Consider the following 13,047-nt stretch of genomic DNA (forward strand, 5'->3'; position numbering starts at 1 on the left):
ATGTTGTGTTGTAAATAAACAGCTTGGGATCAATCAGATTTGAACCACAGAGCTCCTTTTGCTTCAGAATTTTGATTTGTCCACTCACATCCTCCTTTCTCTTTTATTCTTAATAAAACTGCATGTGATTTTGGATACTGGGGTCTCTTAAAGAATTCAATGCAGGTTTCTTTTAAGGTTCTTGCTGTTATCACTGTGTTTTGCCTCATGGGAACCCATCTACCTACACTTCATCATCATCATCATCATCATTACTTTTGAGGGCAGGTTTCATCTCACTTCTATTGTCACCGCTCTATTTCACACCACCAACCTGGTTGAATGTGTTCTTGAACTCTGCAAACTCCTGTTGCTTGCCTGGATGGAGGACCCAGAAAGAAGCTAGCCTAGTGTACTAAGGCAACATTAAAATTTATTGCTCTGCCCACCACCAGCAGGTGACCCTTGGAAGGTCGTCCAGAGGGGAATATTGCCCTTGGTCTGCAAATTTCCCCCCACCTGCTGCATTCATGTATCTCCTTTCTCGGTACCACTACAGCTGAGATCATGCGCTCTGCAACTACAAAGCCCTTGCAGCTCTGTAACATCATTTTTGTGATGGAGCCTGAGGAATTATATGCAAAAATATCCTTGTAGCCCCTGGACCACAGGGCCTGGAGAGCAGAGTGAGAATACTTGGCTACTCTCTGATCTTAATACATTCAACCAGCTGCCATGCCCTTGTCTCTATATTATGCAACGCTATCCGGCCGCCTGATCCAGGGAAAGCCCCTTTGCCTAAAGATCTCCGTTCCCAAACACACATCCCTGCTCCTTCCCTTTGCCTTGCCCTCTACTTTCATGATGCGTCTTCTCGAGTTCTTTCCCCGCCTTTCCTTAGTCCTCCAGCTATGTTCTCATTCTAGGCCGCACTCGCACATGAATAAGTAACTGTTCCACAGGCAGATATCTCAGTGTTTGCACTTGTCTTTAGAAATCAAAGGCTTCTCTGATTAAATGCCATTACAGTCCGGCGCTCGGATGGATCCAGGGAGATTAATGTGCTTTTGGGCAGCTTTAATGATAATCCCGCTACAGACGGCATTAAGTAAATGTCAGTAACCTGGTTTGAAGGGAGCTTTCACCTCAGGGATCCTTTCCATTTAGAGGAGAGAGGCTCAGGCTGCTTTTTTCAAGGCTGTGTTGCTCTACAAAAGAAAGCCTGCTTAGCACAGATTCCTCTGAGCCCCTCCCAGCAAAAATAAATAAATAAATGGCAAGGCTTCTTTCAGGGGGGAGTGAGGTGGCATGCTTGCCATTGTGGGTCCACAGAGAGACTGCAGATCAATGCTAGAACATAGAGGAGGCTCCGTGTTTAATCCCCAGCACACTCAGTGTCTGTTTTTGTTCTTTAAAAAAAGAGAACAAAATAGCACTCAGCAGGGCTGAGAAAGACTTAAGAGACTAACTGCAAGGCAGAGTAGGCATTGCTGGGTGGAAGGGACAATGTTCTGAGCCAGTAAAAGGGACTTTCAAATATTTATATGAGGTAGCAAAGCTGAGAAAAACTGAGATCTTTGAAAGTGTATGAAGTTGTTTTACACAGAGACAAGCCAAGCACACCCCACTCTGATTGGCAGCAGCTCTCCAAGACCCCAGGAAGAGTTTTCCCCCAGGCTGAGATCTCTTTGGTTTTTTGGTGGTGGATTCGATTGAGAAAGGTGTCTTATAAATAAACACTGTAGACAAAGCATGCAATCTACCACTGAGTGATGGCTGAGGCCCACTTTTATAGATTGGCCACACCACTAACTCTCGCTCTCTCCCCTCTATATATTTATACATATTAAGCTTCTTTTAGGGTGTGGGTATGCATGTGTGGAAAAACAGTACACACATAAATACACACAGCTCATATTATTAACAGGTAGGCTATGCCGTTCACAGACGAACATTCCCCACAAATATTTCCTAAAGAATGTAAGAATATCCCTGCTGGAGGGAGATTGACTCCCTAGAAATTAATAAAACAACGATCAACATCCTATATTCAAAAGAACGATTTTACGAGTATGAAGGGGAAAACTCCAGACTATTAGTGAACAAGCGCAGGAAAAAAATCTCTTAAAACAAGAATACACTGCATTACTAAAAAAAGGATAGAAACACAACATTCTCCTCCATAGAAATAAATTAATCATTTGCGGAATTTTACTCTAATCTATACCCCTCCCAGAACTCATCTGAGCAAGAAATCAAAACCTTTTTAGCAGGACTATCTGTGCCAATTTTAACTGCAGAGGAATGAGAATCCCTGAACAGTCCTATCACCCCAGAGGAATTGAGATGGTCCTCAAAAATCTGAAACCTTGCATAGTCCCAGGCCCAGTTGCTTTTCACAGCAGACTTCTATAAAAAAATTCAAGGAAACCCTGGCGTCCTACATGACTTGCCTATTTAATGACATGACATGATCCCCAAAACCTGGCCCTCCTCCAAAATATTCTCTATCCCAAAACCATTCAAAGATAGCCTCATAGTAGAATCATATTGCCCAAACTCACTGATAAATCAGGACTGAAAGATATTCACATCTATCCTGGCTAATCGCCTAAAAGCCTTCCTATACAAATGTAATGGTTCTAGGGGTTGCTCGTGCGTAAGTTGCTGCCACTCCTGGCTAGGTTGCCTGGTTGAACCCTTTCTGTCTGGACAGCCTTTCACCTGTGGCTGTCTCAATCGCTGGCAGAATCCGTCAGTGGGCGTTTCTTGAACTTCTTCCAGCAAAGAAGTTCTTTGACGCCAAGTCTCCGCCTACTCTCCCTGCGCGGAAGTCTTCTGCGCAGGGAGGGTGTGGGCGGCGGAGGACCCGTGCTCTCCCCACTGGTCTCCGGCGAGGAGTCCTGGAGCCTCCTCTCCGATTCCCCCATCTGCCCCCCTTCTCCACTGGTGCTACACTGATTTCCTTCCCCAGCAGATGGGCTGCCTCTCTCCCTACTGGGACCCTCTCCGGCATCCCTCCGGAGCCTTCCCTCCACCTCTGGCTCCGATGGCAGTTCCCTGACAACAAACTAATAGCCCCAGACCAAGCTGGCTTTATCCCTGGCCACAACATAATGGATCCCATCAGGAAGTTACTGAATCTGATCAATCATAGCAAAACAACTAAAAGCTCACTGACAATTATATCCCTCAATACACTTAAAGCCTTTGATTGCTTAGAATGGAAATACCTACTGGCAGTATTAACCAGTATGAATTTTTCGATTCCTCTGTACTACAAACCCTCAAACAAATTTACTCCCAAGCCTCAGCTAAATGCAGAATCAACAATATTATAAAGGATGCCCACTGTCTCCCTTTCTATTCATCCTGGCCCTGGAAGCCTTAACAATTTGACTCAGGGCAGCCCCTAATATTAAGGGTGTGGAATTAAAATTGAAACAAATAAATTAGGGCTCTTTGCAGATGACCTGATGATCACGACACCAGACCCCATTATAAAAGCAACGACACCGATCAAAGAACTCAGTACTTTTGCAATGGTATCAGGCCTTCAGGTGAACTTTGCTAAATCTGAGGCAATGTGCTTCAACACTCCCTCTCATATCCAAAGAGGATTCACTAACATCACAAAGATAAAACTCTGCCATACAAAATTAAGATACTTGGGGGTACAAATAACCAGTAACCTTAACAAATTATACCTCCAAAATTGCAAGCCTCTCCGGCGACAAAGCAACAAAGACCTGAGAAGATGGAATAAATCTAACTTTACTCTCTCAGATAAAATAGCCATGTAAATATCAAGGACCTCTGCATAGTGTGAGACAATATGTCCTCCCATGTTGTCAGTGAGTGCTTTTGCCTTCCCTGCAACAGTGTCCCCAAGTGAATGGCTCTCCTTTACTACACAGGAATGAACAGCAAACATGTATTCGGAATGGAAAGTGCCGGACTCAGGGTCAACACAAAGGTTGGTGCTGGATCTGCTGCCTGGCCCTTGGTGAACTCAATGACAGCAGACACAGAGACCCAAGTCTACTTCTCTGCACAGTCCTGCCCCTTCATTTGCATGGCCCCATCAAACAGTTCGCATGGTAGGGTTTCTTGGTCACACCAGAATGTGATAGGAATGCTAGGAACTGTTATATACAGTGCATCTAAATGATAGCTTTGGAAGCATAGGAAGGCAATGAGGCAGTGGTTCTAAGTACTAATTTCCCTTCATGCTACTGGCAATTAGTGCATTAATGTGATTTGTGTGAGCTTACTTACATCTGTGAGCAATTCCTTCTAGTGGGAAGTAGGAGAATAAAGATGTAACCTCTTGGAGGGCAATGAACACATGACCATATCCCCCCCCCCCCTGGATATATTTTGGAATGTCTATAATTGACACGGAGTGAACTCTGCCACAGAATAAAAAAAGATGAGAGCAGGGAGCGTCCAGACTCCGGAGACAGGCGGACAGACAGATTAAGTACAATTGATTTTGTGCCGGAGCTCTTTGATAGCTAGTCAACCAAATGGCATTTCGACACTCATCAATAGCACACAGGGGAGAAAGTAGGCAGCAGTGATTCAATCAGAATTCACTGACTTGGAGGAAGGCAAGGATGGCAGGCTGAGCCTGCCCGGTTCTTGCAAATAAAGACTAGGTTCCTTTCCCATTGGACACAAACACTTTAATCCCCCAAAAGCCAGCTATGTGCACCCAGCACACAGGAATCATTTCACCAGGTGATGAAATATGACCACATCTGGAACAGACTATGACATCTCTAAGCACACATCTTTCCTTTAGGAAATAAATTAAAAGAAAGAACTGGGACTTATTAACAAAGAATGGAACTGTATGTAAAGCTGTGCTGAAACTTCATTCATTTCATTTTGTGGGCCAAAAATAGTGCTTTTGTGGAATGCAGAAAGGGTTCCTACATCTTTTGTTTTTATTGCTATCACATTCTAAATTGTTTAATGTAAAATATTTAAGGCATGGCCTATAAATACCAGATGGATGGATGGGTAGATAGAAAGACGGACAGATCTGGACAGAGGGAACATTACCTCATTGACATTGATGCAATTTCTCTCCATGTAGGCCTTGTCATTCACCTGCCCACCTTCCATGAACTCCATGAAAAGTACACGCTTTGTTGAGAGCTCCCAATAAATCTTAGGGATCTGAAAAAAGAATACAACCTTCTGAACACCGTGTGATTAAGGGGAACAGAAGAGAAAGTGTATATGCATGAAGTGCCAAGAAGTAGGAGAAATGAGCTCATCCAAGTCCTCAAAGGAAGAATACACAAAACTTTTGACAAAGGCCTTATCATAACTTGACATAAGTAAGCACTCAGGGCAGGCCCTAGAAGGAGGCTGATACCTCAGGCAGCTGATACAGAGGGAGACAGGAAAGTAATGGAGGACAGAATTCTGTGTTCCTTCCAAGCAACCTGCCCTGCATACCTTAAACTAGCCTGCTGCCCTCAAAAGTAGTAGAGTACACTGTCTCATCACCCACATTGAAGCAAGAATCAACAGCTAGTCAGCTTGTATGCATGGAAAGGAGGGGTGCCATCTTGTCCTTTGCCTCAAGCAGCAAAATGTCTTAGGCCACCTTTGTAAGTTCTCCACCTTGGTCCTGGAACCATCATTTCAGTGTGTGTGTGTGTGTGTGTGTGTGTGTGTGTGTGTGTGTGTTTGAATGTGTCAGAAAGCATATGATTGGAATAATTATGAAAGCCAAAATGTGAGGAAAGGGTTGAAATCTTGTGGTGTTCTTTTAGTCTCTGTGAATGAGGTTTCCTTACTGTATCGGCCCTGTAAAATAAAGGCCAGCATTCTGTTTCTTGTACGAGCCAGCCAGCAACCTTACAGACCCAAACCTGAATGATGAATAAAAGACACAGTGGAAAGGTCCCAGAATTCTGCAGACTCATGCTTTAGAGGAAAAGCAGAGCATATTGTGTTTTTTCTTTAAGCGGCCCAGAAGCAGAGCCAGTGATTTCTATGCCAGTTCAAGCAAGCTGGATCTTTCTGGTTTTCAAACTTTTCCTCAATGCTATGCTAGCTGAACTAACTTCCAGTAAACGTAACATTCTGCTTGCTTAACAGATAGATGCACCTTACTCTCCAAACTTAGCTGGGTGAAATCCAGCTAAGTATAATGGTAAGTAAATCCACTGAAAATAGCGGGCTAAAGTCCACTGATCTCAAGTAGTATTGTTGACAATGGTTATAAGCCTTTGAGCACTAAGGAAGCATTTCACACAGCACACAGCTAAACTTTGGAATCTGCTCCCACAAGAGCAGTGGCAGACCTTGGGGTCTCAAATTTCAGCCGCGCCCTGTGTGATGCCAAAATTCAGTGCCCCCCGTACCTCTTGCACCCATTCTAAGTAACAGTTATGGCATCCCAAGTGGTGTCCCCAAGGCTGTGCACCCAGTGCAACCAAACTGGCTGTGCTCCCCTAAATTCGCCACTGACAAGAGGCTGTGATGGCCACAACCTTGGATGGTTTTATTAAGATGAGACTCATTCATGGAGGAGAAAACTACCAGTGGCTACTTATGTTCTACTTCCACAGCTGGAGGCAGTATGCTTCTGAATACCAGTTGCTGGAGGCTGCAAGAGGGGAGAGTCCTGCTGTGTTCAGGTCCTGCTTCAGAGCTTCTGATAGGCATCTAGCTGGCCACTGTGAGAACAGGATGCTGGACCAGATGGACAATGGCCTGATCCAGCAGGCTCTTCTTCTATGTCTTTATGCGTAAGTTAGAGCTTGGTAGTAGAGCAAATGCTTTGTGTGCAGAAGATCCCTGGTTCAATGCCTGTAACTTCCAAGTAAGTCACAGGAAAAATCCTGTCTGAAACCCTGAAGAGAGACGGCCAGTCAGTCTAAGCAATACTGACTGACCAATGGTTTCATTCAATTTAAGGCATTTTTCTTTGTTCACATACTTATTATACAAGTGTGCCTGGATTCACCTGAGGACATGGCATCAAAGACCCGCAAATGTGTGTCTGAGCATGTCATGAATCTGCAGCGACCTGTGCACCTAGCATGGTGAATATGTAACCCTTTTCAGGTTGCTTGACCAAACTGCAGGAGGCAGCAGAAGACAGGAGTGCCTGGCGTGCTCTAGTCCATGGGGTCACGAAGAGTTGGACATGACCAAACAGAGGGACGCGGGTCTTGCCGATCAGAAGGTCAGCGGTTCAAATCCCCGCAACTGGGTGAGTTCCCGTTGCTCGGTCCCAGCTCCTGCCAACCTAGCAGTTCGAAAGCATGTCAAAGTGCAAGTAGATAAATAGGTACCGCTCCAGGTAAACAGTGTTTCCATGCGCTGCTCTGGTTCACCAGAAGTGGCTTAGTCATGCTGGCCACATCCTGTACACCGGCTCCCTCAGCCAATAAAGTGAGATGAGCGCCGCAACCCTAGAGTTGTCTGCGACTGGACCTAATGGTCAGGGGTCCCTTTACCTTTACCTTTAAATGACTAAACAACAACAACTTGTTGCATATGTCTGAATTGCAGAAACCACCGTCCAGGGGAGAGCCCACATCTCTTGTTTGTTATGCACAGTGCACACACAGCATTGTTCTGTCAGTAATAAATAATCCTAATCTGTATTTCAGCAGCGTCCCTCTGAGCACAGATGCAGCCAGGCTGACAAGACCCATGCACAGGCCTCCAGGCTATCACATCAGCTATTGGCAGGGGGGGGGGTAGTGCCTCATAAATAGGAGGATCCTTGCAAAAATCCTGAGAGATCATTAAGTCCCTTCCTGCATACAGAGCACCATTTTCAATCGTGGCATCTTCCATTTCATCTGCCTGTCAGGACTCAAGTGAGATCAGACCTGCAAGCAGCTCAATGGATAGGCCAGAGACTCCTAGAGATGGCAGCTGAAGGGGCCAGAGGTAAGCAAAATAGTCTGAGGCAGGCAAGTGGACAAAGCCCAAAGGGAGCAACCACATGTCTGAAGGCCCTGCGGCAGGCAATGTAATCTCATAAAAGCAAGCAAGAAGCAAAGTTCAAGTTGTCAGCAATGCAGGAGAAGAAAAGGCATGGCAAGGTGAGTTTAGATTGGCACAGAGCATAAGGCACCTGGGCCTAGATGCCAGAATCCCTTTCTTTGAGTCTTACACCGCCTTCCATAAACCTATGTGTTAACTGATCTTCATTCCTGGTCTTTCTATCAGGTGCATCTAACAGCTGTCTTCCAACCACTGTTGGCCAATTACTGATTGTCTCCCCCTGGTGTTTTTTCATCTTCTTACTGTGGTTTTCCAACTACTCCCATCACAGCACCAGTTGGGTAAAGAACAGGAAGTAGAACACTGAGAGAGAGAGATGTCTCAGCTGCTGTGCTCTGCTTCCTGGAACTTATTTATGAAGTGAAAGAATGAATGAACAAAAGTGAATTTAATGCTCCTTACTCCCGGGTAAATGTGTACAAGATTGTAGGCTGAATCCTATACACCAGGGTTGGCTAACCTATAGCTCTCCAGAAGTTTAGGACTACAACTCCGATCATCCCTCTCCATCAGCCATGCTGCCTGAGGCTGGTGGGAGCTGGACTGTAACAACATCAGGTGAGCCAAAGGTTAGTTACTCCAACTATACACATACACTTGCCTGTTAAAATAATCAGGTACGTTTGGGATTGAGAGAACTATATTTCAATGCCCCACTCCAACTTCTTTTTCATGCAGAGTGGGGAGCCTCTGCCCTGGAAAAAAACATAGCTCCAAAATTACAGAAATTTCCATTTCTGTGCCACTGCTCCTTAGTCTGGGTTTGCAAACTCACTTTCTCAAGCGCTACAGAACTACAGCACTTTTCACCTTCTCTCAGACTATAGCACATTGCAGAATACTTGCTGAAGCCATGCATTCAAAATGAAAGGAAGGTACCTAAAGTTGTTCAGAAGAAGAGCCTGCTGGATCAGGCCAATGCCCCACCTGTCCTCCCAGATGCCCGTGGTTAACAAGCAAGCAGGATTTGAGCACAAGAGAACTGCCCTCTCTGTGGTTTCCAGCAACTGCTATTCAGCAGCATTGCAGCCTCCAACTGTGGAGGCAGAGCATAGCAATTGTGGCTAGTTGCCATTGATAGCACACTGATTCCCAACTTTTCCAGCCCCTGCTGTTACCATGCACTGGCTCTTAAATCCACTGATACCAAAGCCTGTAGCTTATTTTAACCCTGCGTCAACATTTATCCCCATTCCAAAATTTACAGCAGCAGTCAATGGTCCTTATTAAGCTGTGCATAAGTCTCACTCGCACAGAGTCATAGTCCTTGGCAAGCTTAAATGATGCACAGACATTTGGCCCTAATGCTTGCACATGGAAACAATTTATCTCTGGCTTTACAAGCTCAACTGGGTTCATGGTAAGAAATCTACTTCCCTGCTGCGCTATGGGTGTTGTTGTTGGGGGTTTTTTTAACTCTGGGGGGTAGGGGGAATTACCAGGAAACAACTCCCCTGTTGCCTTTGGGGTTGATGAAAACGTCTTGGAATTGACGGGTTGGACAGGGGAAATCTATTATTTAGCCATTTTTGCAGCAATTTGTTATTATTCCCTGAATCGATATTGCAGTGGCTCTTTAACCCAGAGAGGATGTGATTGGCTGTCTCCATGGGGATTTGCTCCACACTCTCTTACTTGTTACAGCAGCAGCAGCAGAGCTGCTCTCCAAGGCGCAACACTCTTGATAAACATTCGCTTAGAACAAGCCATCAGCCTTTGGCCTTTTCCGCCCTTTTAAGGCCTGTTTGCTCAGCATTACAGATGGAAGAAGCATTGCAGAGTGTCGCTGGGTTGCAATCAAGTTTTGAAAGAGCTGGCATCTGTTTGGCCACCATCAGAACAGGACGTTGGACTAGATGGGCCAGCGGCCTGATTCATCAGGCTCCTCTTACATTCATGGGGCTCTGAATGTATGAGCAAGGCTTTTGCCTAATGTTTTTCGAGAGAAACAGAAGGGTAGCAGCAAATTGCACAAGTGCATATGTAGGCAAAGACATACCTGCATAAGTGTGCCTGTTTGCAATATCCAGGTATGTGTACATGTGTCAATGAATGTACACAAAAGCAGAGAGGGCACACACACAGCACAGAGGGAGCAGCCTGGCTCATGTGACGTAGGAGCTGCAACATTGCTCCTGTGCAGGGGCCTACAATCGTTTATGAAGGCATGAACCTGGCAAGTGCACAGACCACTATAGGTCTATGTGCAGGAGCAATGTGACAGCATCAGTATATGAGCACTCTACAAAGTTGGCCATTTCTCAGCAATGGCAGCTGAGGAATTCAGCCCCTATCTTCACACATGCAAATCTATGTATTGGATTGTACCTATGGTAGCAGTATACTCGTATTAGTGTGCACATGGCAATCATGTGTGATTGCACTGGCCTAGATTGCTATAGGGGAGTGAGCGTGTGTTATATATATATTAATGTGCACACAGATAAGAAGAGTCCCAGTAGGTCAGAGCAAAGGCCCATTTAGTCTCACAGCAGTCAACCAAAGCCTGACGATGGGGATGATTTGATCTCTATACCCCTGACATGCCAAAATGGCTTCTAGGCCGTTTGCAACAATAAAACTAGGATGCCAAAATGGCAGGCCCAAAAGCAGGACATGAGTGGGACAGCACTCTCCCAACTTGTGATTTCCAGCAACTGCTATTCAAATGCCTACCTCATAGAGATACACTACTGAGAAATTATTAAGGAATACAACCCCTGCTCTTACTTTTATTTCAGTTCCTTTCCATTGTTGTGAGGAAATAATGAAAGGGGACTTCTGACGGCCTAGTACAGTGGTACCTCTGGTTACGAACGCTTCGGATTACGAGCTCTGCTAACCTGGAAGTAGCTGCTCCTGGTTGTGAACTTTGCCCCAGGATAGGAATGGAAATTGCGCGGCAGAGGCGCGTTCTCAGCAGGAGGCCCCATTAGTGAAAGTGTGCCTCAGGATAAGAACAGTTTTAGCTTAAGAACGGACCTCCGGAATAAATTAAGTTCGTAACCAGAGGTACCACAGTAGTTAATAAGAATAAATTCAGAGTGGGGGGGGGGGGACTTGAAATCTGTCCTAAGGAGTAACAACAACCCCTAAGATGATTATTAGGTTTGATTCCCTACCTTTCAATCCTGAAAAGAAATCTTGATCTGTTCAGAGTGGTGGATCCCCACCCTCACCCCCAGCTGATTCTGGCAATGCACACCAAAGGAGATCAGGCCACCTGTCAACGCCAACCATGCAACTAGCTTTCTGCTGAAAAGAGCAAAAAGGCTATTTCCTTCTCGTAGGACCTCCTTCCCCCTCTGGTTTAGAACTATAATAATAAAAGTATTACTAAACCAAGGCTTCAGGAAACTTCCAGTGAAGCATGCCCTTAGCCGCATGACCAACTGTGGCATCAGACATTATTTCATTACAGTGCCAAGCGGTAGACTCAGCAAAGCAGCAGCAGGATAGGGATGTCTCCATTTTCCAAGCAGTGCTGTAGGTTCTTGTTGTTGTTTTTTTAAACTCATTCTGAGTTCTAACAAAATGGTTATGATGCTCCTTCCTAGTATCCACACTGCCAGGCTTATAACGTCAGGTCCAGACACTGATTCTGAATTGCTGGCTACCACCCCAGAATGCTCTCAGCCTGAATATTCAGGCAACAGTCAGGTAATTCAAGAGAATATTCTGTGCATCAAGAGGCCACCCAGTGCTCTAGAACTCAGTTTTCCTGGAGGACCGAGTTTACGTGGAGCTGTTGTACCAAGGCTGAAATAATCGTTCAGCACAGAAATTACTGAGCTGTGCAGAGAATAGTGTCCCAGCTGTGTTCTTTGCCATTTTTGCTGAGGCGCCCAAAACTAGTCATTAAAAATTACTACCTCTTTCTTCCTCCAGGCAGTGCCTGCAGGACCAATGTAAGACACACACACACCCTTCCCTGCTATTCTGGTGAGGGCCAATGATATCCCTACGATATCTTATTCAGCAGCATCAGCAGAATTACATTCACTTTTCGATACCCCACCCACACACCCCCAATAGCAAATTAATAACAACACTGCCCCTACTGAATGCCAGTCTTACACTCACTTGGACGTTCAGATTGCATGTGCACACATTACCTTTAGAAAATCAAACTTTCTGAGCATGTGAGCCACCTTCTCAGCATTCCTCCCTTCGTTCAGGAAGTCCAGCTCAAGAGGCAAGTTCTTTTTAGATTCTTCAACTAACCACATGAATTCAAAGTCTGGGAAGATCTGCTTCACGGCCGAGACAAGGACCTGGAACCAAGTAGTCACATCGTAAGTTTCCAAAAGGATCCTAAACTACATTGCAGTACCAGGCAGCAACAAGAAGCCAGCACTGAAGGCCAAGCTAGGTGATGATGGGAGAAGTTTGATGTGGGGAGTGGCTTCTAATTTTCTCAGTGATAGGGGTGTGCATGTGAAGGGGGCTTAAGCCACAGTTTACCTCCCTGAGCACTATTCTCCTCTCCAGTTAGCTCCAATGACAGAAGTGGCTTCAGATGACTGGAAAAGTGGTGCCTAAGCTCTGCAAAAAGCTCTAGTGTGGAAACAGCCCATCTAATAAAAATGATGATTGATGGAGTAAAGGTGGATAGAAAAACAGGTATGTGGATTTACTATTGTGTTTTAATGCACAGTTGGGGAATTTCAGGCCCAGGGCCCAAATGTGGCCTTCAAGGCTGCTATGTTTGACCCTTGAAAGTTTCTCCAGGCCATAGCCCTCACTGCCTCTGAACCACACCCTGAGTGTTTTCATCTGGATGAAAACTCTGATAATGCCCCTTCCTTAACTGGATGGAAGACATGGAGACATGTGTCGAATGTGTGTAGAAATTAGCCTTCTGTTCAAAGGAAACATTTATATTCATTGCTCCACTTCTGTTTCCCCTTCCCTCCACCCCTAATCTTCTCCAAAGGTTTTCCCTACCCTCTAGAGCCGATTATAAGGGTTTACAGGGGAGAGGAGATGGAGGAAAGTTCTTTTCTGCTAGCATGCATCTTT

At 45.3% G+C, this 13,047-nt stretch overlaps 1 protein-coding gene across 5 annotated transcripts in view; it reads right to left on the bottom strand.

Annotated features, from left to right (window-relative positions):
- ADCK1 (aarF domain containing kinase 1) overlaps positions 1-13,047 on the bottom strand; it is a 110,657-nt gene that overhangs the window by 17,158 nt on the left and 80,452 nt on the right. For 4 of the 5 annotated variants that reach the window (XM_083735221.1, XM_083735222.1, XM_083735224.1 and 1 more), the window contains 2 exons: positions 12,141-12,299; positions 5,050-5,166 (listed from right to left, as the gene is read on the bottom strand). In XM_083735221.1, the coding sequence (XP_083591347.1) occupies positions 5,050-5,166; positions 12,141-12,299 (276 nt within the window). The remainder of the gene's footprint in view (positions 1-5,049; positions 5,167-12,140; positions 12,300-13,047) is intronic. The other variant, XM_083735225.1, reaches the window with a different exon arrangement.

This window comes from Podarcis gaigeae (genome assembly GCF_964106915.1).
Source record: "Podarcis gaigeae genome assembly, chromosome: 1".
NCBI lineage: Eukaryota > Metazoa > Chordata > Lepidosauria > Squamata > Lacertidae > Podarcis > Podarcis gaigeae.